General features: G+C 36.7%; 1 protein-coding gene across 2 annotated transcripts in view; it reads right to left on the bottom strand.

Moving 5' to 3' along the window:
- Positions 1–8,813: 8,813 nt before the first annotated feature.
- LOC125652311 (fibrocystin-L-like) overlaps positions 8,814–25,667 on the bottom strand; it is a 94,181-nt gene continuing 77,327 nt past the window's right edge. For both annotated transcript variants that reach the window (XM_056164847.1, XM_048881398.2), the window contains exons 46-55: positions 25,013–25,438; positions 23,641–23,806; positions 21,409–21,641; positions 20,739–20,984; positions 19,941–20,507; positions 17,268–17,578; positions 16,723–17,091; positions 12,005–12,398; positions 11,605–11,786; positions 8,814–11,236 (exon numbers count right to left, since the gene is read on the bottom strand). In XM_056164847.1, coding sequence (XP_056020822.1) covers positions 10,841–11,236; positions 11,605–11,786; positions 12,005–12,398; positions 16,723–17,091; positions 17,268–17,578; positions 19,941–20,507; positions 20,739–20,984; positions 21,409–21,641; positions 23,641–23,806; positions 25,013–25,438 — 3,290 coding nt within the window. In that variant the 3' untranslated portion in view covers positions 8,814–10,840. The remainder of the gene's footprint in view (positions 11,237–11,604; positions 11,787–12,004; positions 12,399–16,722; positions 17,092–17,267; positions 17,579–19,940; positions 20,508–20,738; positions 20,985–21,408; positions 21,642–23,640; positions 23,807–25,012; positions 25,439–25,667) is intronic.

Below are 25,667 nucleotides of genomic sequence, written 5' to 3' on the forward strand. Positions count from 1 at the left end.
CTCGTAACTCCAATAAGCAATACAAAATAGAGAGTTGGGCAAACACGGACCCCTGTACACACCAGAGGTGGGATCAGGTGCCTAGGAGGAGTAAACATCCCCTGTCGACCGGGCACACCCGCCCTATGAGCCCTTTATCTTGATCAGGTAAACGGAGTTCTTCATAGTCAAAATTAGTGTGCCAAGAACGGTCTTACAATTGGTATGAAACACATCAGACAGCATTTTACCCATTGATAGGTTGTATTGGCAAACTAGATCGTTATAACGACCATAGAATTTGCGAAATGCTGATTTTAAACGAGGCTGTTGAAACCCCTGCACCATCAACTTGTTTGTCAGTAGCTTGCCTCAATTTAAAAACTGACCATACACATGCAGAACAAGCTCTTGCGTATCGAATCAGTTGAGATATATAAACACCACATGCAGGTGATGATGGAATATTGCTACATGAATATGGGAAGTTGACGATGGAGAAGATGAAATCATCCTGTTTGTCATAAAGGTTGAGTTGTTAGTTTGCCGTTAGTATCTACTTTCAATAAAATATCTTAAGTATGAAGCAGAAGTGGACGACTCTAGTTTCTTTTATAAACACTATATTCCAAGTTTGGCCCCCACCCTGGGGTCAGAACCCCTATCCCGGGGATCATGAAATTTACAATGTTGGTAGAGGCCTATATGCGCTACATCACGATGCATTTAGTTTTTCTTGCACGTGTGGTGTAGAGAAGATCTTTTTGTCAATTGGCAGCTTTTGCCTCACCCCTAACTCCCCAAGAGTGCAGGAGTACAATTTTGGTAGAAGCCTTCCTGCTCTACATCACTATTAATTTGGTTGTTGTCTGTCTTGCATTGACAATTGGACATTTTTAACTTCTTGATAACTACCATTCCAATTCTTTTCAAAATGAAGCATCATTTGGACGAGGGGGGCATAAATTGTAAATTCCAGGACTCCTGCATCCCTGTGGGACAGAAACTACCAAAAATTGATCAATTTTCAAAAATCTTCTCTACAACTGCACATATGTACGAAAAACTAAATGCATAGTGATATAGAGCAGGAAGGCCTCTACCAACATAGTAAATTTCATGATCCGTGGGGTAGACATTCTTACTCCTGGGCGGGGCCAAACTTGGTGCATAGCATTTATGTGTAAAACATTTAAATAACACGCTAAAGTTCTGTCTTTCCCTGATTTAGCTTGAGTGTTTTGTTTTGCATCCTGTGTCAATATCAGAAAGACACCGTTGAAGTATGTCTGCAATATACTGTCCCAGTTGTCATTCGGATTTATAATCGGCTATACCCGAGTGTCGTCCGCGTATGATAATACATGTTATTCCTCCCGCAAAGTTCTCCGATTGGTTTGGAGAACATGCATTATAGACGAATACAGAACCCTGTGGAACACTAAAGTAAAGTAGAAACTCTTGGGATATTGTAGACAACAATTTGTTTCGACCAAAGAGATAAGACTTAATCCATGACAGAGCTGATCCCATGATACCATACACTTGATCAGAATATTATGATCTATGACGTCGAATGCGGCTGAAAGATCAAGCATCACGAGTGCAACATAAATTCCCGTCCAATGCAGAGGACATACATAATGTACCATGGTGAACCTGTAATGGAGCCGTTTCTGTGGAGTGACAATTGCGGTAGGCAGGGTCGTGAAACTCGTGAGCGTTCCTGAAGATGTTTTTCAAGTCGAGGTACTACTGCTTTTTCTAATATTTTAGATGAAACAAATAAGTTTGATACAGTCTGTAATTTTTTCATACATCCTTGTGAAGTCCTCGGGGCTTAATTAGTGGTCGTATTATAGCTTTTTTGAAATCCGATAGCACGTTCGATTCCAAGAAAAAATTGTTAACAATTTCAGTAACGGTCGGTAAGACATACTCCAAACATTGTATTAGAACTTTCATGGATATTGGGTCTTACTCGCAGGACTTTGTTGGCGCACCAATGCTAATATCAAGTACCTCAGAAAGCGACACTGGCTCAAACACTGCCGAAGTGATACCATTAAATTTAATGCCAGCGCGAGGAACTTTCTGAATTTTTTTTTTATAAAGTATTCGCCAAATTTGGATGCAAGATCGAATTCATTATTATACACAGGTAAAACTAATACATTTGTATTTCCCATGAGATTGTTTGTACGTTTCCAGTCGCTGCCTGAATTTTGTTAGTGTAGTACCGTGTTTTACAGTGTAGCAATAGTTTAGTAACCTGCATACACCTCTTCTTGAGTACGTCCTTGTGGACAATTTTGTTTGTCTCTTCATCCGTTCAGCCCTCTGACGGTCTCTCTTGGCAGAGGGAAGATCGTCCGTAAACCATGGGGTGTTTGGATGTAAAGTGATCTCCTTTGATTTTTGAGGTGCATGAAAATCGATGGTGGCTCATCGAAGATGATGCATGATGGTGGCTTGGAGTACAAAAGTTTAACACAGTAAAATTTTAAGGGATGTATTTTCGTTTATAAAACTTAAAAGGTTCAGATCGTTCACAGGGGCTTCTTATCCATATTGTTCTCTATCTAGTTCCCCTGTGGATCGTTTTTGAATATGATGGTGTCAATGCCATATAGTTTCCGGAAAATCACGGTTTTTCTCTCCGAGGTTTAGTGAGACGCAGCAAAGGACGAATTGCAAGATGGTCCCCAATAATGTTGTCACATATACCAGAATCTGCCACTAACGGCGCTCCATGCAAAGCTGGGCTATTATTTCTGGTTATTAACACATCTCAAGTATGTCCATGAAGATATGTTGTATTGAAAACATGCTGCAATAACCCTAGTGCCTTTCAAATCTCGGTAAATGTTCTGACATCTCTGTCACTGGGATCATCAAGATGGAAATCGAGATCACCTGTGGTTAGTAACTCATCGGGAATTAACACGAGACTGTCTAGATATATTAACTTGAGTTTTACTTCGTGTCGATCTTTACAATTTATACAAATCATTTATGCAAGTTTCATGCATGTTTAGAAAGTAATGAAGAACTTTTAACCCTGTAATTATGGTTTCTTCTTTGTGTGCATGCTATGGTTGCACCTGGCAGTATGAGATACCCATTGCTGTGTGAAGAGTTTCGAAGACAATGTCCACATCATATCCGCACAAAACCTTACTCTGTTCCATTGAGAGTTTTGAATACGTTATTTGAAGAAACCAAAGCTAGACCCACACCTATGAAGCACGGAAGCTTGTGCTTCCATATTGTCGCGGTAAAAAATGAAATAATTACTTAATTTGACTATATTTTAATTACTACAAAATATATCCCCCAAAAAATATGGTATAAAAGTTAGTGTTGTATTATGTTTATCAATCTATTTAAAATCAAAGGCACACGGGGTAAAGCCGGACATCGTGTCATGCCCCCTTCTTTTAAAAAAAAATAAATTATCGTTTAGATTAACTATAATATTTTTTGAGACGTTATTTACTCTAGTTATAACAACTAATGTGTTTCTGAACTCTGTCAAAGCTTTATTTAAAAGTACTAAAATTCGACTGTATCTTCTTTCATTTTAGATACATCGATTTTAGTAGTTTTAATTAAGCTTTCACGGAATTCAAAAACACATCAAATTTAGTTGTTATAAAAAGAGTACAAAACGTCTCAAAATAAAAAAAAAAATTGCAATAAAACTAATGAATAATCGTTTGATTTTTTTGAATTGAAGGAAGTCCTTATCCTATGTGCACAGGCACTTGTTTCTGTAAATACCTTACGACCTCTGTATACTAATAATTATACCGAGGTCGTAAGTTATTTACAGAAATAAGTGCCTGTGGCTACGCCGCTGACTTGGATTTTAAATACAGAGAACCTTGGTCTTTCAATTGGCTACAGTCTACTTCACCTCTATTATGACTTCTGTCGAAGATTATGCCAGGTGGCGGGCTAAATATGAAAAACAAGAACTGGATACTTTGTCAGAATGGATTAAAAGTGTAAGAGGAATATTAAAATTCCGCATTAGACACATCAAAGCAAAAGTACGTACTGCCTATCCTTCTGTGTTTAGTAAACCAAAAGTGATCAAAGAATTAGATGGATTATATGTGGAATAGTTTCTAACAACATTGTCTTTGTTTGTAAGGCTCATTATTATAACTGTATTTTAAACGAATTTGACATTAATTCTACGTTTGGTAATCGTACTAGTTTATATCACAAGATGGAATTCTTCAAAAGCATGCTTCAGTTTTAAACACATTTAATATCCCAGTCAATGGGACGGATGAATATGAGTTACCGTACCTATACTGGATTCCTAAAGTACATAAAAACCCTTAAAAAATACATTGCTGGTTCCAATTTAGATGTTCTACCAAACCCCTATCTTTGCTCCTAACAAAAATATCAACCGATGTGAAGGAGAAACGTCAAACGTATTGTGCCACAACATATGCCAGAAGTGGTATAAATCAAATGTGGATACTAAAAAATTCTATAGAACTTCTACTGAATCCGAAAGCACACAAAATCAACAACAGCAAAACGTATGACTTTTCAACACTTTACACGACCATTCTCTACGATAAATTCAAGACTAGACTTTTTGGAAAGTTGCTTCAACAAAAATAGAAAATGGAAATATTCATATTCAGAAGCTCTTATCCTTAGACGAATTTGGCTTCACTTTTTGGCACGCTGTTTTTGGCTATATTTAGCTCTAAAACTTCATAGTTATTTCGGATTTCAAACATTTCGGTTGAGCATCACTGAAGAGACATTATTTGTCGAAATGCGCATCTGGTGCATCAAAATTGGTACCGTATAAGTTTTACATATAGTGATCAGCCATTCAAAAAATAACCTTGACAAACACCACTCTGATTCTATGCACAAATACTATATGTTTGAAGTTGATATTAAGTACTAGTCTCTGTAAGAATCATGCAAAAATCGAAAAAAAAAGTGGCATTGTCATATCTGATGATTTACTTCAAAGGTGACTAAAAAGTAAACATTAGGTTGTCCTTTGATCATAAAATGCACTCAATGTCCACGGAGACAGTTATTTACAAAAATATCAGGTTCTGTATATGTGTGCCATCTCCTATATATTCCTATGAAAACCGTCTAATTTCAGTTGATGATTAAAATATTTATCAGAAACTATGTAATAAACAGAACCTAAAAGATGATAGAGTTAAAAGTGAAAATATGTTTACAAACTATTCGGATACTGGAGCTCCACATTGACTAATATCTTCGTAGTCTTTGGTGATCAGGTCTTCCCACAGTGGTGGAATTCCCATGGGCACAAATTATAACCCTTTGTTAACTGGCGTGTTTTTATATTCTTGTGAGGCAGAATTTATTCAAAAGCTTCTATATGAGAAAAAAAAAATATCTAGCTTTATCCATTAACAATAATTATAGGTTATAGACTTTGTATGGGAAAATATGACGACCGAGTTTTTTGGCGCGTAGACGGATCGAGCTTGCGAGGTCCGTCCGCGACAAAAATCGAGGTCGTCATATTTCCCATACAAAGTCTATAACCTTTTTATTATATACTTTCAATTTCATTTAGAAACTAACAATAATTTTATTTTTAACAATAACTTTATCGGTTTAACTGAGTAAAAGATGAAAAACACGAAAAACTTGAAAATTAACGGCGTAGAAATTTGATTGTGACGTAATGTTTGCGGGCCGCAAACTTTTATAGAAAAAAGAAGAGATGAAATTGAAAGTATATAATAATAAGTTTTATTCATTTGTCCATTCTATATATTCCAGTAAAACCGATATAAGACACCACAACATCTGCTTCGAACTTAGATATTTTATCGATCATAGATGCTAACGGCAAAGTAACAACTGGACTTTATGACAAACGGGATTATTTCAACTTCTCCATCGTCAACTTCCCATATTTATGTAGCAATATTACATTATTACCTACATATGGCGTTTATGTCTCTCAACTGATTAGATACACAAGAGCTTGTTCTGCATTCATATGATCAGGTTTTAAATCGAGGCAGGTTACTGACAAACAAGTTGATGGTGCAGGAGTTTCAACAGTCTTGTTTAAAGTCGTCATTTCACAAATCCTATGGTCGTTATAACGATCTACCGGTAGCCTGCTAATACAACATGTCATTGGGTCAAATGTTGTCTGACGTGTTTCATACCTATTGTTAGGCCATGTTTTATACACTGGTTTTGACTACGGATTGCTCCGTTTACCACTCATGGCGGGTGTGACCTGTTGCCAGGGGATGCTTGCTCCTCCTGGGTGCCTGACCCCACCTCTGGTATATCCAGGGGTCTATGGTTGTCCAATTCTAAATTTTGCATTCCTTATGAGATTGATCTCATATAATGACATGACCACACCTTATAATAATATTACCACATCATATGACCTGACCACATCTGATAATGATATTACCACATCATATAATGACATGACCACACCTTATAATATTACCACATCATATAATGACAGTATCACATTACATAGCAACATGACCACATCATATAATGGCAGTATCACATCATAATATAATGATATTATCACATCATATAAAGATACGACCACATCATGTAATGGTATTACCGCATCATATATATCTATCATTGGGTCAAATGCTGTCTGACGTGTTTCATACCGATTGCTAGGCCGTTCATGGTACACTGATTTTGACTACGGATAAATCCGCTTACCTGAATAAGATATAGGGCTCACGACAGGCGTGACCGGTCGACAGGGCATGTTTACTGCTCCTAGGCACCTGATCCCACTTCTGGCATATCCAGGGGTCCGTGTTTGTCTACTTCTCTATTTTGTATTGCTTATAGGAATTATGAGATTGATCATTGTTCGTTATCTTCACCTTTCATAATGCTCTTAATATATCATATCATGGCTGTACCACATCGTTTAATGATATCACTACATCACATGATAAAGATACCACACCATGTAACGAGAGTACCACATCAAGTAAAGGCTGTGCCATATCATAAACAGATTGACGTCGAGGCAGCTGTGACATTCTATATGAAGTACCACAGACCTATGCTTAGCGCTCAGGGACGTAGCAGGAGGGTTCTTGTGCCAACGCCTGTCGCGACAAAGGACATCCATTTTTAATGCAATATCTGAAAGACTCGTGATTCTCATTTCTAAATGCTGAGCGTTTGGTGAAGGTGCAATCGCTACCGTATACATGTATACTCGCCTATAAGTTGGTTGTATAGTTTTTAGGTTACTTTGGAGAGAATTGCCATTGACCCATTTATAAGTCGGTCCAACTTTTTTTCAAGTATCGGTTGACAATTTCAAATCAATGCTCTGATGTTTTTACCCGTGTTTCAAATAATATTTTGAAAAATGCGCTGATATTTTTTCCCAACAAATCAATTTCATATCAATACTCTTGTGTATTTATCCGTGTTCCAATAATGTTTTGGGATATGACATCGATATTTCCCTTTTTATTCTCAACAAATTAAACAGTTAATATTTTGTTTATTTCATCCATATTCTTGTTGTTTAAGAAATACTAGGCTATACATTACGCCATCCAGAAAAATACTAATCTTCTTAGGTCACTCCTATAAGTCGGACATAAGAGTTTTGAACCAAGATTTAATTCCCAAAAAATCCGACTTATAGGCGAGTATACACCGTACCATAGTTTGACGTGGCCATGGCACAAGTGGGGCTTGAACTCATTACCTTACGAAGTGAAGGTGTTTATAATTTACATTCCAGTTCTATCAACTTATTATTCCATGGGGATCTGGGTTAGAATTTGTCTTCAGTACTACTTGTTCGTCATAAGAGGCGACTAAATGGGGTGGCTCTTCGGATGAGACCGTAAAAACTAAGATCCCGTGTTACAGCAGGTGTTGCATGATAAAGATCCCTCTCTGCTCAAAGGCCGAAAGCGCCTAGCATAGTCCTAACTTTTACAGCCCTTCATCGGCAATGGCGACATCTCCACATGAATGAAAGATTCTCGAGAGGGACGTTAAACAATATTCAGTCAATGATCATTGTAAATCAAACTCAATCCAGAGGGTTCTCTGTTGACCAAGGTGTACAACAAGGTGGTGTTTTATCAACATACTTATACCTTGTTTACATTTATTATCTTATTGATGAATTTGAGCTAAATAGTCCTAACACACATGTCCTGAACTTTATTGGCAGCTGTCTTTTACTGTCTGTATTTTGCAACAAATCACTGGTGCGCTAAAATCAATTTGCCCCAATGTTTGGCACTTGTATTTGCGCTAAAATATTTACAATTGCCAATTTTTTTTCGTTGTATAGTACTATTTGCAGCATGCAAAAATTACCTTATCTATAAAGTAGGTGGTTGTGTAATTTGTCCCTGTACCATTCATACTTTACCAGGTTACAGTGAACTAGTACTAGGGATATTAAACTATAGGCCCACAGGTCTGAACGGTCACCAGAGTACCATAGACCTGTCAGGGAGTATCATATTTGTATTAAGTCTCATTCTGGAGTCTTTGTGCACAGCTTTATGATCTTTCTAAATATGCATACAATTTTGAAGCATTTAAACCAGCCATTATTCACTCCCCCCCCCCCCCCCTCTGAATCATATCTGTAATTTGAGTAGACAGTTGTATCCACCTCTCTAAATGTGTATTCGTCTTTCATTCAACACCAGAAGAACAAAAGAAGCATTTTATTCCCTATGACCATTTGGGCTCCCCCCCCCTCCCCCTGCCCAAGGGTCATGGAATTTCCAATTTATTAAATAAGTAGAAAGCTACAACATACTTACAGTTTATTGATACAAACCTACAATGCACAATGAATTAAAATATATTTTCTAAAACAGAACATATCTTTACTGTAATATGGCCAAGTTATCCCCCCCCCCCCCCCAAGTCTCAATTTAACTGACCTGACCATTAAGGTCATAGATATTTTCATTCTCATTATTCACAAAAATAATTGTCACAATACATAAGATTAAAGGAGATGATTAAGGCTTCAAGGACAATTCATCACCATCCATTCAGTTTATCTTTCACTACTGTGGAAGTAAAGAAAAGATTTTTTTCTAAGATTTAATGCATTTTAACTGTATATGGCCATATTGGCCTAAACCTTTAACCCAATAACCATGATTTTCACAATCTTTTGTAGAGGGCCTCATGGATGCCATTACAATGCATTTAGTTTTTCTAATGCATAATCATGTGGGAGGAGGACAGATTTTATAAGATCTAATTAGGACATCTCACTAAATGGCCATATTGGCACCACCCTAGGGTGTGAATCCCTGACCCAGAGGTTATGAATTAACAAATTAGGTACAGAGCTTCATAGACATCATATTTTTTCTGTGCATTTAGTTTTTCTCACACATGTCTGAGAGTAGAGAAGATTTTTTAAAGATTTAATACATTTTCACTAGAGAGCCATATTGGCCCCACCTCTGGGCCCACCTCCCTAATCTACCTAGTATTCACATTATCTGTGTGGCGGTCAGAGAGGTTCAAACGCTGATGACAGATAGCTCAGCTTGTAAAGCTCTCGACTAGAGATTAAAGAGCCCAGATTAAAAAACAATTATATCTATCTTTGTGAAATCAATAAATGTTTGGTGACTGTAATTTGAAATTTTGGATAAGCTTCCATACATTTTGCATTCAAGCATTCGCAACCCAGCCCTCAGAACACCACGATATCATTCTAATGGCTGGTCTGCTGCCATGATGATGATAACCAAGTCATTAAGGAATACAATATTCATTGAATCTAGTTTTTCTGTACTATGGGAATGTAAAAGTATTGGAATATTTGCACAGGTAATTTGTTGCATAATCAGCAAAGCTGATATAAAAAAATATTGTACAAAAACTTAAAATATTTGTTTGTATGTGTATACGCTTTAATGTCGAGCTGAGTGGTCACTTGAACATCATGCATGCACACTGTTTTATTGAGAAGTATAAAACTACAATGAAACGGCCATGGTTTATCGCTCATAAAACATCAGTGAATATAAATATTTGTTAATAAAAACCTCAAATTAGCCTTGTTCCATGTTTTATCTTCAAAATATACATATACAATATACCAAATGCAAAATCTCTGATTCTTTGATTAGTATTTCAGGAATCTAACAAAAAATATTTTAATAGAAAAAATCTATAAAAAGAAACGAATCAAAAGTTCTCTGGAGGAAACATGGCTTTTGCAATTTCAGTGATTTTTACGATACTAAAATTTGAATTAATTTGTAGTTGTTGGGTGGAATCATGTACATTTTCTGAGATTAATTTTTGATATGAAATACATATAAATTACAACAATATTCAAAATATAAATAATTAATGCACCAATGACGCTAAAATATCACATCTGATTCTGATATAGGAGCTTAATAGCTAGAACATTGTAATAAAATGTTATATTTGTACAATAAGTACAACTATGTGGGAAAAGTTCATAATGCAGAGCATTTCAAAACATTTTGGGGGGTGCGGGTGTATACATACAAATACATAGTCCAAAATCTCAAGATTTTTTAAAGAATTTATCTAACATGACTAAATCATTACCTTTTTTATTTCAAGGTTTTTTCTGGATATAGGGGGTGCATATACTAGTAGAATATCACAATTTCATAAAGAAGTTTATTTTAAGAATCTATCTATTTCAGGATTGGGGGGGGGTGGGGGGGGTGGGGGGTGGGGGGGGAGGGGAGGTGCATACAAATAACTATCAAAATTTCATGCAACAGGATGTTTTTTCTGAAGAACATATCTATCATATATGACACAATCATCAGTTTTCAATTTCTAATTTTGATATTGTAGATCCATCACTATTGGTTCTACCACTATTGGATCTACCACTATTGGATACACCACTATTGGATCCACCACTGTTTCTGAATGTGCGGAATGCAGTGTCAGCTGGTGGAATGGCCTCATAGTTTTCATTTACAAAACAGTCCATTGATTCATCCACTTTATCGCCTTGTACATTTTGTAAGATCATATCCACGCTCTCCGACTTGTTCATGTATTCTGCGGATGTGATACAGTGAGTCTGGGTCTTTGGGACGACTTTCATCCTCCAGATGACAATAGCTATAATCATGATCAGTAAAGCTGTCCCGACCAGAGACACACCTACTATCACCCCTGTTGGTAATGTCTCTTTTACTTTTGTTATCACCTGCACAAAATAAATATACTGGTATGCATACAGGTGTGAAAATACATATATATGAACTGTTGATGAAACTCAAAACCTATATTTGTGTATTCTTGTACTGAGACTTCATTAGACAGATCATACAGATACACACATACTACTACGGCAACAATACAGATACTGTTGGCCAAGTTTTTATAACTATTTTCCTTTGTGCAGAAAAAAAAACCCATTTATGACTAGGCCCTACATGTATTAACATTTGTGACCAACTACACGTAGTGCACACACATCAAAATCATGCCAGGTAATTGTATCCACATAATTACACCCAACGGTTTCTTTAAACACTGCATACACTGGTCTGTGCAATGTTTTGTTTTCATTACCTCAAAAGCACATCTTGATCCATAGTAATTCTCTCCATTCACTGACAGGTAATTAGACAGTCTCAGAGTGGTTCCTCGGAAGTTAAAGTTGGTTCCATTCTCCACGGCTGTACACAGGGAACTTACTGTGGAGTTCAACAAGGTCGAAGTACCAGTGACCTTGAAGGTGACCAAGATACTACCTACAAAATACAAAGTGACTGGTCAGCACTGCAAACTTTTAATAAAATTTTCCTTTCTTTATAGAATTATTTTTGAAATATAGTGACTGGGATATATTCTCTTTTCAGTTAACTTTTGCAAGTCGGAAATGTACGTCAAACAGTGAGACTGGACAAATAATTTAACAAAGTATTGTCTATGAAAAAATATAAATGTATAAACCATAAAAATGACTCACCCTTTGCAATTCTAACTGAATTGAGAATAATATCCGGATAGAGATTGGACAGGTAGTTGCCCATCATAGCCTGGAAGTGAAGTAGGTATCTAGAACCAACAATTGTATCATAATTAGCATCAAATCTCAATTGTATGTCCTGTGTGCCGTTTCTGAAGAACTGGATCCTCTGCAGTGGGTGGACTTGAATCAAGGTCTCGATCTCCAGTGAATATTCAGGAGGGTCCGAGGTTACAGTTATTTTCATGACCACCATGCCCCGTACACTGAAACTGAAGTTGGACAAAGTGGCCAAACCGCTGTTGTCATCAAATGTTGTGGTAGTGTTTCCATTCAACTGCCCTCGGTAATAATCCATACCACCTAATGCCACATTCACAATCCATTTATGATTCTGTAGAAAAATAACATCAGACTTAAGAATTAGTTTGGAGATATATAGTGATAGTTATATTGTATTGAATAGTGTATGTTGAAACGCTGCATCAGTTTAGATTGCACTAAATATGCTGAAATACAACAAAGAGAGATCCTGAGAGCTCCAGTTGATATAAAGCACAACATAGAGAGATGCTGACAGTGCTAGTTCACATAAAGCACAACAAAAAGAAACATTCACAGTGCTAAAACATAACAGTGAGACACTAAGACTGCTAGTTTACATACAGCACAACATACAGAGACACTGGCAACACTAGTTCACTCAAAGCATACCATAGAGAAAGGCATACAGTGCTAATTTACATACATCACAACACAGGGAGACACTGACGGTGTTAAATCACATACATCACAGAGAGACACTGACAGTGCTAAATCACATACAACACAGAGAGACACTGACAGTGCTAAATCACATACAACACAGAGAGACACTGACAGTGCTAAATCACATACAACACAGAGAGACACTGACAGTGCTAAATCACATACAACACAGAGAGACACTAACAGTGTTAAATCACATACATCACAGAGAGACACTGACAGTGCTAAATCACATACAACACAACACAGAGAGACACTGACAGTGCTAAATCACATACAACACAGAGAGACACTGACAGTGTTAAATCACATACAACACAGAGAGACACTGAGACACTGACAGTGTTAAATCACATACAACACAGAGAGACACTGACAGTGCTAAATCACATACAACACAGAGAGACACTGACAGTGCTAAATCACATACAACACAACACAGAGAGACACTGACAGTGCTAAATCACATACAACACAGAGAGACACTGACAGTGCTAAATCACATACAACACAGAGAGACACTAACAGTGCTAAATCACATACATCACAGAGAGACACTGACAGTGCTAAATCACATACAACACAGAGAGACACTGACAGTGTTAAATCACATACAACACAGAGAGACACTGACAGTGCTAAATCACATACATCACAGAGAGACACTGACAGTGCTAAATCACATACATCACAACACAGAGAGACACTGACAGTGTTAAATCACATACAACACAGAGAGACACTGACAGTGTTAAATCACATACAACACAGAGAGACACTGACAGTGCTAAATCACATACAACACAGAGAGACACTGACAGTGCCAAATCACATACAACACAGAGAGACACTGACAGTGCTAAATCACATACATCACAGAGAGACACTGACAGTGTTAAATCACATACATCACAACACAGAGAGACACTGACAGTGTTAAATCACATACAACACAGAGAGACACTGACAGTGCTAAATCACATACATCACAACACAGAGAGACACTAACAGTGCTAAATCACATACAACACAGAGAGACACTGACAGTGCTAAATCACATACAACACAGAGAGACACTGACAGTGCTAAATCACATACAACACAGAGAGACACTGACAGTGTTAAATCACATACATCACAACACAGAGAGACACTGACAGTGTTAAATCACATACAACACAGAGAGACACTGACAGTGCTAAATCACATACAACACAGAGAGACACTGACAGTGCTAAATCACATACATCGCAGAGAGACACTGACAGTGCTAAATCACATACAACACAGAGAGACACTAACAGTGCTAAATCACATACAACACAGAGAGACACTGACAGTGCTAAATCACATACAACACAGAGAGACACTGACAGTGCTAAATCACATACATCACAACACATAGAGACACTGACAGTGCTAAATCACATACAACACAGAGAGACACTGACAGTGCTAAATCACATACAACACAGAGAGACACTGACAGTGTTAAATCACATACATCACAACACAGAGAGACACTGACAGTGTTAAATCACATACATCACAACACAGAGAGACACTGACAGTGCTAAATCACATACAACACAGAGAGACACTGACAGTGCTAAATCACATACAACACAGAGAGACACTGACAGTGCTAAATCACATACATCACAGAGAGACACTGACAGTGCTAAATCACATACAACACAGAGAGACACTGACAGTGTTAAATCACATACAACACAGAGAGACACTGACAGTGTTAAATCACATACAACACAGAGAGACACTGACAGTGTTAAATCACATACATCACAACACAGAGAGACACTGACAGTGTTAAATCACATACAACACAGAGAGACACTGACAGTGCTAAATCACATACAACACAGAGAGACACTGACAGTGCTAAATCACATACAACACAGAGAGACACTGACAGTGCTAAATCACATACAACACAGAGAGACACTGACAGTGTTAAATCACATACATCACAACACAGAGAGACACTGACAGTGCTAAATCACATACAACACAGAGAGACACTGACAGTGCTAAATCACAAACATCACAACACAGAGAGACACTGACAGTGCTAAATCACATACAACACAGAGAGACACTGACAGTGCTAAATCACAACACAGAGAGACACTGACAGTGCTAAATCACATACAACACAGAGAGACACTGACAGTGCTAAATCACATACAGCACAGAGAGACACTGACAGTGCTAAATCACATACACCATTGAGACACTGACATTGCTAAATCACATACATCACAGAGAGACACTGACAGTGCTAAATCACATACAACACAGAGAGACACTGACAGTGCTAAATCACATACAACACAGAGAGACACTAACAGTGCTAAATCACATACAACACAGAGAGACACTGACAGTGTTAAATCACATACATCACAGAGAGACACTGACAGTGTTAAATCACATACAACACAGAGAGACACTAACAGTGCTAAATCACATACAACACAACACAGAGAGACACTAACAGTGCTAAATCACATACAACACAACACAGAGAGACACTAACAGTGCTAAATCACATACATCACAGAGAGACACTGACAGTGTTAAATCACATACATCACAACACAGAGAGACACTGACAGTGCTAAATCACATACAACACAGAGAGACACTGACAGTGCTAAATCACATACATCACAACACAGAGAGACACTGACAGTGCTAAATCACATACATCACAACACAGAGAGACACTGACAGTGCTAAATCACATACAACACAGAAAGACACTGACAGTGGTAAATCACATACAACACAGAGAGACACTAACAGTGTTAAATCACATACATCACAACACAGAGAGACACTGACAGTGCTAAATCACATACAACACAGAGAGACACTGACAGTGCTAAATCACATACAACACAGAGAGACACTGACAGTGTTAAATCACATACATCACAACACAGAGAGACACTGACAGTGCTAAATCACATACAACACAGAGAGACACTGACAGTGTTAAATCACATACATCACAGAGAGACACTGACAGTGTTAAATCACATACAACACAGAGAGACACTAACAGTGCTAAATCACATACAACACAACACAGAGAGACACTAACAGTGCTAAATCACATACAACACAACACAGAGAGACACTAACAGTGCTAAATCACATACATCACAGAGAGACACTGACAGTGTTAAATCACATACATCACAACACAGAGAGACACTGACAGTGCTAAATCACATACAACACAGAGAGACACTGACAGTGCTAAATCACATACATCACAACACAGAGAGACACTGACAGTGCTAAATCACATACATCACAACACAGAGAGACACTGACAGTGCTAAATCACATACAACACAGAAAGACACTGACAGTGGTAAATCACATACAACACAGAGAGACACTAACAGTGTTAAATCACATACATCACAACACAGAGAGACACTGACAGTGCTAAATCACATACAACACAGAGAGACACTGACAGTGCTAAATCACATACAACACAGAGAGACACTGACAGTGTTAAATCACATACATCACAACACAGAGAGACACTGACAGTGCTAAATCACATACAACACAGAGAGACACTGACAGTGCTAAATCACATACAACACAGAGAGACACTGACAGTGCTAAATCACATACAACACAGAGAGACACTGACAGTGCTAAATCACATACAACACAGAGAGACACTGACAGTGCTAAATCACATACAACATAGAGAGACAGCATAAAGCATAACACAGATTTATGATTAAGCCAAAATGACCTACAGTTGTGCTGAATTTTGAATACGCTAAAGTTAGTACACATTTAATGTACAATGTATCTGTATAATCACACCTTTGTCACAAATTGATTTTGACCCCAAACTAAATGTTTGCTATAATTATGTTTATACTCATACATACCCTCCAGTTGACCTGCTTAATGACTTGAGAAGTGACCTTGTCCCGGAGCTGTAAATCCATAGTCATGTAGGAATTTTCCACTGGGTCAGACGTGATGTTGCGAATATCAATCACAATGGCGCGTCGACTCACTGATATATTAGATGATGATAAGGAAAAGCTAGCAACAACTGGATAAGTAATGGCAAAGTCAATGATGTAATCAACACCCATCTGGCTGATGGCAAGGTCTGTGAAGTTAGCCCAGCCATTGTCAAAGCTTGCAGTCCTGCTACCGAGAAGCTGTCCAGAATGACCACTACCGTTCCTCAAGGTAGCTGTGACCACCCAGGGATTGACAAGTGTACCCAGCTTCTTAACAACATTTCCCTGTTCATTGAAGAAATAGGAGCATATTTAAACAATGAAAGTCCATTTCACAAGAATTTCAATATCATCTTAACTTGTATTTTGTCATCTTGCTAAAATGCTTAGATAAGGTTAAATGTTGAAATCCTACTCATGTATAGTAAATGAAATGTTTAAAAAAAAAAATTCAGTCTCACATTTGCATCAAAGATTTGAAGTTTAGGTTGACTAGAGAACGGAGCTCCCTCATGAATGGGTATTACAGGACTAATCAGCCTCATAACACTAGGCTGAACCAGTTCCTGTAAACGATTGTTGCTCGTCTCCTCTGCCACCTTCTGCCAGTTTGAGTCGGAGGGGTCTGGTGGGGGCTCAGAAATCGCCACACCGGTGATATTCACAATGTTACGTAATGTGCTTCCTAGCTGAACATCATTTACAATATTCGTTGTGATATTTTGTAACTGGTCACCTGACAGATCCCCTGACTGTGCTGTTGAATTTACCTCTGCCATATACAAAACAAGAAATGTTTTTAGATATATATAATGCCCCCACCCACTTTAAAGAAGTAGGTACAGTTTCTACTGTCATCTGGCCCAGAAAATAGATGATTTCAGTAGGGGTCCCAAAATCTGGCATTCAAATATAGGAATATATAAGCAAATCCAAACTAGGTTTAATTTGATCCGAAATTGCTTTGTGTTGTATAACAGGAGCATGAAGTTGGCATAAAATTGCCAAAAATGCCAAAATCAATGAACATTTTCATAAATTCAGGGTGTTTTCCTTTCAGAAAACATACAGCCAATGCGTCGAGCAAATTCATATTCAAATACATTTTTCGTCTTCTCTTAATACACAATATATATTACGGTAATCACATTCTGCTCGACGGATGGGCACACCTTTTCCTAAGCAATAATCTGTATTAAATTTAACAGTTATCAAACTCTTTTTAAAAAATGGCGGGAAAAACTCTTATTCATGACGTAATAATGCTATTAAATTAGAAATAACTTTGATTTAAGTTGAGATAGTATACTTGGCATGTATTGAACTTATTCAAAATACATATCAAGCTTAATTCAATACACCTTTAAATCAGTGAATTTTTTGGGGCCTTTTTATGTACACAATTGTACCTTGTTCTTTAGAATGTCTGCAATTATATTGAAAATCAAAGGTAATCTACAATTATGGGACAACCACTTGATGGTTTGATGATGAAGGGTTGTAAAGTTTATGACAACAATGGCAACTGATAATTTTGATCAGAATCGCTCACTTGAACCTTTGGATTGTTGAGCTAAAAAAGATACTGAGCAAACTTTTTTCCTTATATTTAAAATCATTTGATTTATAACTTTGTGACAGTCAAAAACAAAAGGAATCATGATAACATTTTTACCAGAAGCCAAAAAATGTAGTGCATTATAAAACAGGTATCATATCAGAATAAATGGTTAATTTGAAGAATTCTTAAGACCTTTATCTACATATGAATAATATCCAAGAAAGGACTCTCAAAATATTGAGCAGACAATATTTTCTTATGAGCAGAAATGTTCGACATCTGACCTTATGATCTCAAAATCAATAACAATTGCCTACTTCTTGAGGTAAACATGTATACCCAGTTTGATGTTTATCGAGCAAAGGGTTCTCAAAATATTGAGCAGACATCTCTATGTATGGAGTAGTTTGACCCTTGACCTTTGACACCTAAAAATCAACAGAGATCATCTACTCTTTAGAGGACACCAGTGTATGAAGTTTGATGTCTATTAAGCAAAGTGTCCACAAGATATTTTATATTATGTCAAGCAAATGTATCTATGAACATCAATTTTGACTTCACCACTTATAACAATTTTTTCTGTTGGACTGACTGGCCCAACTTTTGATTAATAATGCACACCTTTATGGAGTGCCAAATTAACATAAACTCAAATAACTTAAGATATCTTCAATTATTTGAAGATATCATCAATTCATTTGATGCGTACAACAATTTAATTAAAGATCTCTTCAAATAATTAATGATATCTTCAATTCTGAATTATTGTGCGCATTAATTGAATTGATGATATCATTAATTCTTCAGCTGAATTGATGCACGGTTTAATTGAATTAATTATCTCTTCAAATGAATTAATGATATCAACAAATGAATTGATGCAAGCTACAATTCAATTGAAGAGAGCATGAATAACTGATATAATGCGTGCATTAAATCAATTGATGAGAGCAATAATTGAATTGATGCGTGCATTAATTCATTTTATGAGAGCAATAATTGATTTAATGTGTGCATTAATTCAATTATTGCCCTCTTCAATTGAATTAATGATATTAATTCATTTAGAGAGCAACTATATAATTAAAGATATCTTCAATTCAACATATATCCACAATTGAATTAATGATCTCTTTAATTGCATTGTTGCTCTCTTTAAAAGAATTGAAGCATGTATTAATTCATTTGATGAGAGCAATAATTGATTTAATGTGCACATTAATTCAATTAAAGAGAGCAATAATTGAATTGATGATATCTTCAAATAATTGAAGATATCTTCAATTATTTGATTTTATGGTAATTTGGCACTCCATACACCTTTGAAAGGTATTGGTATTAGATAAATGCACCTGGAAATGCAAGTACAAAAACTGTAAAATGAATTTTTGTTATAACAAAAATGCTCATAATGAATTCCGACATACAATGTAAAATAAACAATGAAAAGAAGACTATAACAATGTAGGCCCCTAGCAAATTAAAATTACCCATGCATCCTTGGCACTTAGCTATATTAACCATGTTTTACTGTACATACATATCATATCCACAGCACCAGTTTACATACCCTGAGATGGAGGGTTACTGATCTCGATTTCCACTCCAGTGATCCGGTCTGCTGCTCTCTTCCTACGGCTGCTTGACGATGATGTCTCCCTAACAATCTTGGTGATGCGCACCCGACTGGCATCGATGTTCAAGAAAGATGCCAAATTCATGACTATATTCTTTCCATAAAACTCATCTTCTGGCATTGCTGGAATTTGGAAGGAAACTATGACTGTCTTCACTGTAATGATTTCCACTGGAGCAGGACCTTTGATCATAAAAGTGATGATTCCTGAATCCCGATCAAAATAACTGATCCCAGATTTCTGAGTCAGACATCCTGTAATATTGGGTTTGTAATAGTCTGGCTGTCCAACAGGAGGTGGGTCAATCACATACCGCTTATCTGCCCCCTCGAAACGAGCATTTGGTGGAAGTATGAATTCTCCATTGTGGTAAACATCCAGTCGCCAGGGTTGGGAGTACCATACAGATAGTATGACACAGTCATTGGGTTTTGCATCCAGCAAAAAGAATCGAGTCTTCTGTGGGGAGACGCTCGTGTAGTGCATCAAAAAGCTTTTACCTATAAAAAGAAAGGAATTTACTGATTTTAAAAATCTTTTCTTTTTCTGCTGTATTTCTATAGATTTCACAATATAGTTATAATGACAAGACATTTCTTAATCTATCACTGAAGTTGCAATTTTGAAAGGTGAAAGTGAAAAAATTCTTGAAAAATCTACATTCATAATTGGAACCAACCACAAAACATAGACAAAGGACAGACACTGGTATTTCTTTGTACGTCACTTGCCTGTTGCAACAAGAGCTTGGAATGTAGACAATCTTTTTCTGCAGGTGTAACCACTGCACCACCCGTGGTCCTGTGGGCCATTGATAAGGTCAAGGTAGCCATCTCCGAGGATCGCCAGAGGAGACAGGCGCCGGGTTTCAGTGTCTGCATCCATGCTCTCAATGACCAAGGTCTTGTAGTTGAGGTCGTGACATTCATAAGCCTGCCAGGCAGCTCTATATTGGCAGGAGTCTGACCTAATTATACCTGAAAACATATAGAAAATTCAATATGGTAAGGAAAAACTTTCCTACCCAAATGACAGGTTTTTCTGATCACAGAAATTAAGTGTCACAATGAACAATTTTGAGTAAATTTTATTCTGCTGATTTCAATACAACCTCATATAATCTATAAATGAAAGTTTCCATTTAAAATCATAAGATTATATTGATGAGATTTATTGATCATTGATTCACTTAAGTAGCAAATTAGGGATGCTAATTAATTCTCTTTGAAACATTGCAATAAAATCTCAGAATTAAATCAAATTAAATTCACCAAAATATATGATCAAAATTTCAATCCATACAAATTCTCATCTGCCCAAATATAAATAAGAAAAAATAAAGCACCAAATTTTTAAAGAAAAATGTAATTATATGATACTTCCTTTACAAATCCATCCTACCTTTGTGTGGAGCTATCTCACTGACTGGGATTCTGCTCCCATTGGACCTCACCAGCATCTCCTTTGGTACTCTGTAATCCCCTAATCCCATTTTTGGATTCCCATTCCATTCATACTCTGACTGGGGGATGATAAATCCTGAGGAGTTCAGGAAGGTTCCATCCAAATCTTGCAGCAGACATTTAACTTTGGCATCGCATGCCATGTCTACACAATCGGCTGAATTTATCTTTCTACAAAATATTCAAACACAGATAAACCTAATTTCTAAAATGAATACGGGAGTGGGGAATTACTCAGTCTATTCATTTCTTTACCTTAGTGGCTGTACTGTTTATTATGGATATCATTTACTTAGAATAAAACACCTTTTTCACTACTGGCCCCTTGAATTATCCTAACTTTGCTCTCCATCACCCATAACATTCATAAGCAAGAAGCCCATGGGCCACATCACTCACCTGAGCAGCAGTTCCTAGCAATAAACAAGCTTGAGCAAAACTATCATTATACAAGCAGCTTGGTTTAGAAAAAACTTTTCAAAGGTAACCACTAAAAATTCATTAATTTAATATCAAACTTAATGATTAAACTTGACTACAAATTCATTAATTTATCATATGCCCTTGAAGATGGGTATGGCCTTTCATATTAATAGATTTCATCTATAAGGATGCTTTGTGCCAATTTTGGCTCCCTATAATTTGCATGTATAATCCCCTATTGTGGCCCCACCCTAACCCCAGGGTTCCTGATTTTTACAAACTTGAATTTGCACTTTGTCAGGAAGCTTTCATGTAAATTTCAGTTTTTCTGGCCCAGAGGTTCTTGAGAGGATTTAAGATTTTCAAATGACCCCACCCTATTTTCGCATTTTTGTGATTATCTCCCCTTTGAAGAGGCATGGCCCTCAATTTGAACAAACTTGAATCCCCTTCACCTAAGGATGATTTGTATCAAGTTTGATTGAAATTGGCCCAGTGGTTCTGGAGAAGGTTTTCCTAAATATCAGCATGTAAAACTTTGATCCCCTAAAGTGGTCCCACCCTACCCTTGGGGGCCATGATCTGAACAAATTTGAATCTACCCTGTATCAGGAAGCTTGAATTTCCACTATGTCAGGAAGCTTTCATGTAAATTTCAGCTCTTCTGGCCAAATGGTTCTTGAAAAGAAGATTTTCAAATGACCCCCACCCTACTTTTGCATTTTTGTGATTATCTCCCCTTTAAAAGAGGCATGGCCCTTCATTTGAACAAACCTAAATCCCCTTCACCTAAGGATGCTTTATGCCAAGTTTGGTTGAAATTGGCCAATTGGAAATGGTTTTGGAGAAGAAGATGAAAATGTGAGAAGTTTACGATGATGACAGAAAACAGACAACAGAAAGTTTTGATCAGGAAAGCTAATTTGGGCCTTCTGCTCAGGTGAGCTAAAAATACTTGACCCCTAAATTCACAACAAGAGGCACAGTGCTCACCCAAGTCACCCTCCTGTTCTTCAGAGGAAGATTTTAAGAGATTTTAAAAGATCTTTAATCCAATGATAGATTTTGACTCCAACCCAGCAGCATGGGATTGTGACTTAAGTGAACTTAAATCCAAACAAATCAATATGACTAACATGGCCTCACTGTCCTCCCTCCTCTATACTCAATATAATGTACAATCTGAATTTTTTGGGTCAAATTTCCTATATATTGGGTCACAATAGGGAATAAAAGTTTTACATGTGAATTATTCACATGTAAAACTTTGATTCCCCATTGTTGCCCCATCCTTCTCTCGGGGGCCATGTTTTGATCAATTTTGAATCTCCACTAATTAAAGAAGCTTTCAATTTTGTCAGTGATTCCTGAAAAGAAAAATCTCCCTTTTGAAAAGGGTGTGACCTTCATTTGTAGATTTTTATCCCCCCCCCCCCCCACTCACAAGAATGCTTTATGGCAAGTTTAGTTGACATAGGCCCTGTGGTTCTGAAGAAGTTGTAAATGTGTAAAGTTTACAGACAAATAGACAGACAGACAGATGGATGCTGGAAAACAAATAGGTGACCGGAAAAGCTCACTTGAGCTTATAGTTCAGGTAAGCTAATAGTATAAGGATGGTGGAGAACCAAGCATTAATACATGCACTTGTGATTGCATTTTCCAGAAATTTACAAACATAAACAAAATTGCATTCATTTGACCATTATTATTAGAATTCACTAAGAAGTATAACCTTTCTCCTTACCCTATACTTGATCTCCAGTAAATGATTTTGTTATCATCCTCCACATTGAAGAACTTGGTCCTTTCAGTGATGAATGGATGGTTTCCGTCATCGTTCGCTTTATTTGGAGCAACAGCACGGTCCCCTTGGCTGTTGCATTTTTTCGAGAATTTAGAGAATGTCACATCTGAAAATATAGTGACTAATATGCACATTCCTTGACAAGAAAATGTAAATGCATCAGAATATATTCTAATTATAGATAGCAGCTTCATAAAGCAGACATTCCTCATGATTATGTTCCCAAATGTGCAATCCAATGACCTTGTCTTTTGCATTATGAAACCAAAGTTTCAGCTCTTTTTCAAAATAGCATTCCCGCAAGTATAAATGAAAATTTATACCAAATATACTCAGTATTTTGTACAGAAGGAAGTTTCACTTACAGTGACCATGACTATCTAACCTTGAAAACCAAAGAGAATCCAGCTCTTTTTGTAAGATATTATTTCAACAAGTGTCATTGAAATCAAACATGAAATACCGGTACACTAAACACTAGTATACAAGAAAATTATAAAGAATTTTCTTTCTTTTCAGTGTCCTTGACCTTCATACTTAAACATGATAACCAACAGGAATGTAGATATTTATATGTAGAGCATCATTCAGTGAAGTCCAAAAAAATCCAATCAAAAATCAAAACAGTCAAAGAATTGCAGAAGTTTCCTTTCATAAACGATGCCCCCCCCCTTCATCTTTGAATACTAAAAGAAACCCAGAAACTCATATCTTTATGTAGCATTATCTCCTAAAGTTTGATTAAAATTGGATATAAAATCATGTAGCTCAAATTTTCTACACAAAGAATTTTGGAATATCCTGTCCAGTGACCATCACCTTTTAAATGTAACTTTGAAAACAGATAGAAACCAAGACTTTTATGTAAAATATCATATTCCTGTAAGCTTGATAAAAATTGCATAAAGATATACCTTTATAAATCTTGTACTCAGAAATACTAAGGAACACAATGGGCAAATTACCAATCTCATTAAACCAGATCCTGAGATCCGCTCACTTAGATCGCCACAGTGTAGCGATCTAAGTGAGCGGATCTCAGGATCTGGTTTTATTCAGATTGGGCAAATTACTATATTGCCCCAACTGTATTGCAAAACAATAAATCAATTAAATCACTTAAATGCCAATAGTTTCAGACACCAACATACAATATTTTCATGATATGGAGTATAATATTTTTTCTTCTTCAAATTTATCATTATTTGCAACTTAGCATGTAACTTTAAATAGGAATTAAGGATTAAGTTTGTAAATTCATTCATGAGAAATATTAAAGAGAACACACTAGGAGCAGGCATCACCCCCTTACCTTGCAATTTGAATATTCCCTTGATGGTCTGGTAGGACATTATTCCATTACAAGGCATATTGGGACAAGCATTGCTTCCAGAACTAAATGTTGGCATGGTAATGCCAATACGAAGTGGGGAACTATGAAACTTTATTTTCTCATTGCTGACAGCAATGTTAAAATCCGACCGATCGCCCAGCCCTGTGGAACAGTTCAGCTCATCAGATGTTCCAATGATTAGAGAATTCTTGACATTTGCATACTTGTCAGCATATCTATGTGCGAGTGCTGCTGGGCCCATGATGAACTGGAAAACACCGACGCCATTATCAGCTGCCTTAAGATTTACCACTGAGGAACTAGCTGAACCGATGTAGAATACGCCATAGTCCAGGTTCTTCCACAGGGTGAAATTGGAGTACATGACACATGTTTTTAGATAAGCTATAGGAATAAAAAAAAAAAAAAAAGAGGGTTAAATCTCAAAAAATATTTTTGATGTACAGTGTACATGTAAATAATAAAAACTACAGAAAGACCCCATTAATCTGGATGTCATTAATCTAGATACTTCAAATTCCCCAGAAATCTCTTTTTTGTAAATAGTTCAGAAATTATAATCAAGGTTCACCCCACCAAGTCTCTGCAAAATTACTGATACAACAAGAGAACA

The sequence above is a fragment of the Ostrea edulis genome, chromosome 5 (genome assembly GCF_947568905.1).
Source record: "Ostrea edulis chromosome 5, xbOstEdul1.1, whole genome shotgun sequence".
Classification (NCBI taxonomy): domain Eukaryota; kingdom Metazoa; phylum Mollusca; class Bivalvia; order Ostreida; family Ostreidae; genus Ostrea; species Ostrea edulis.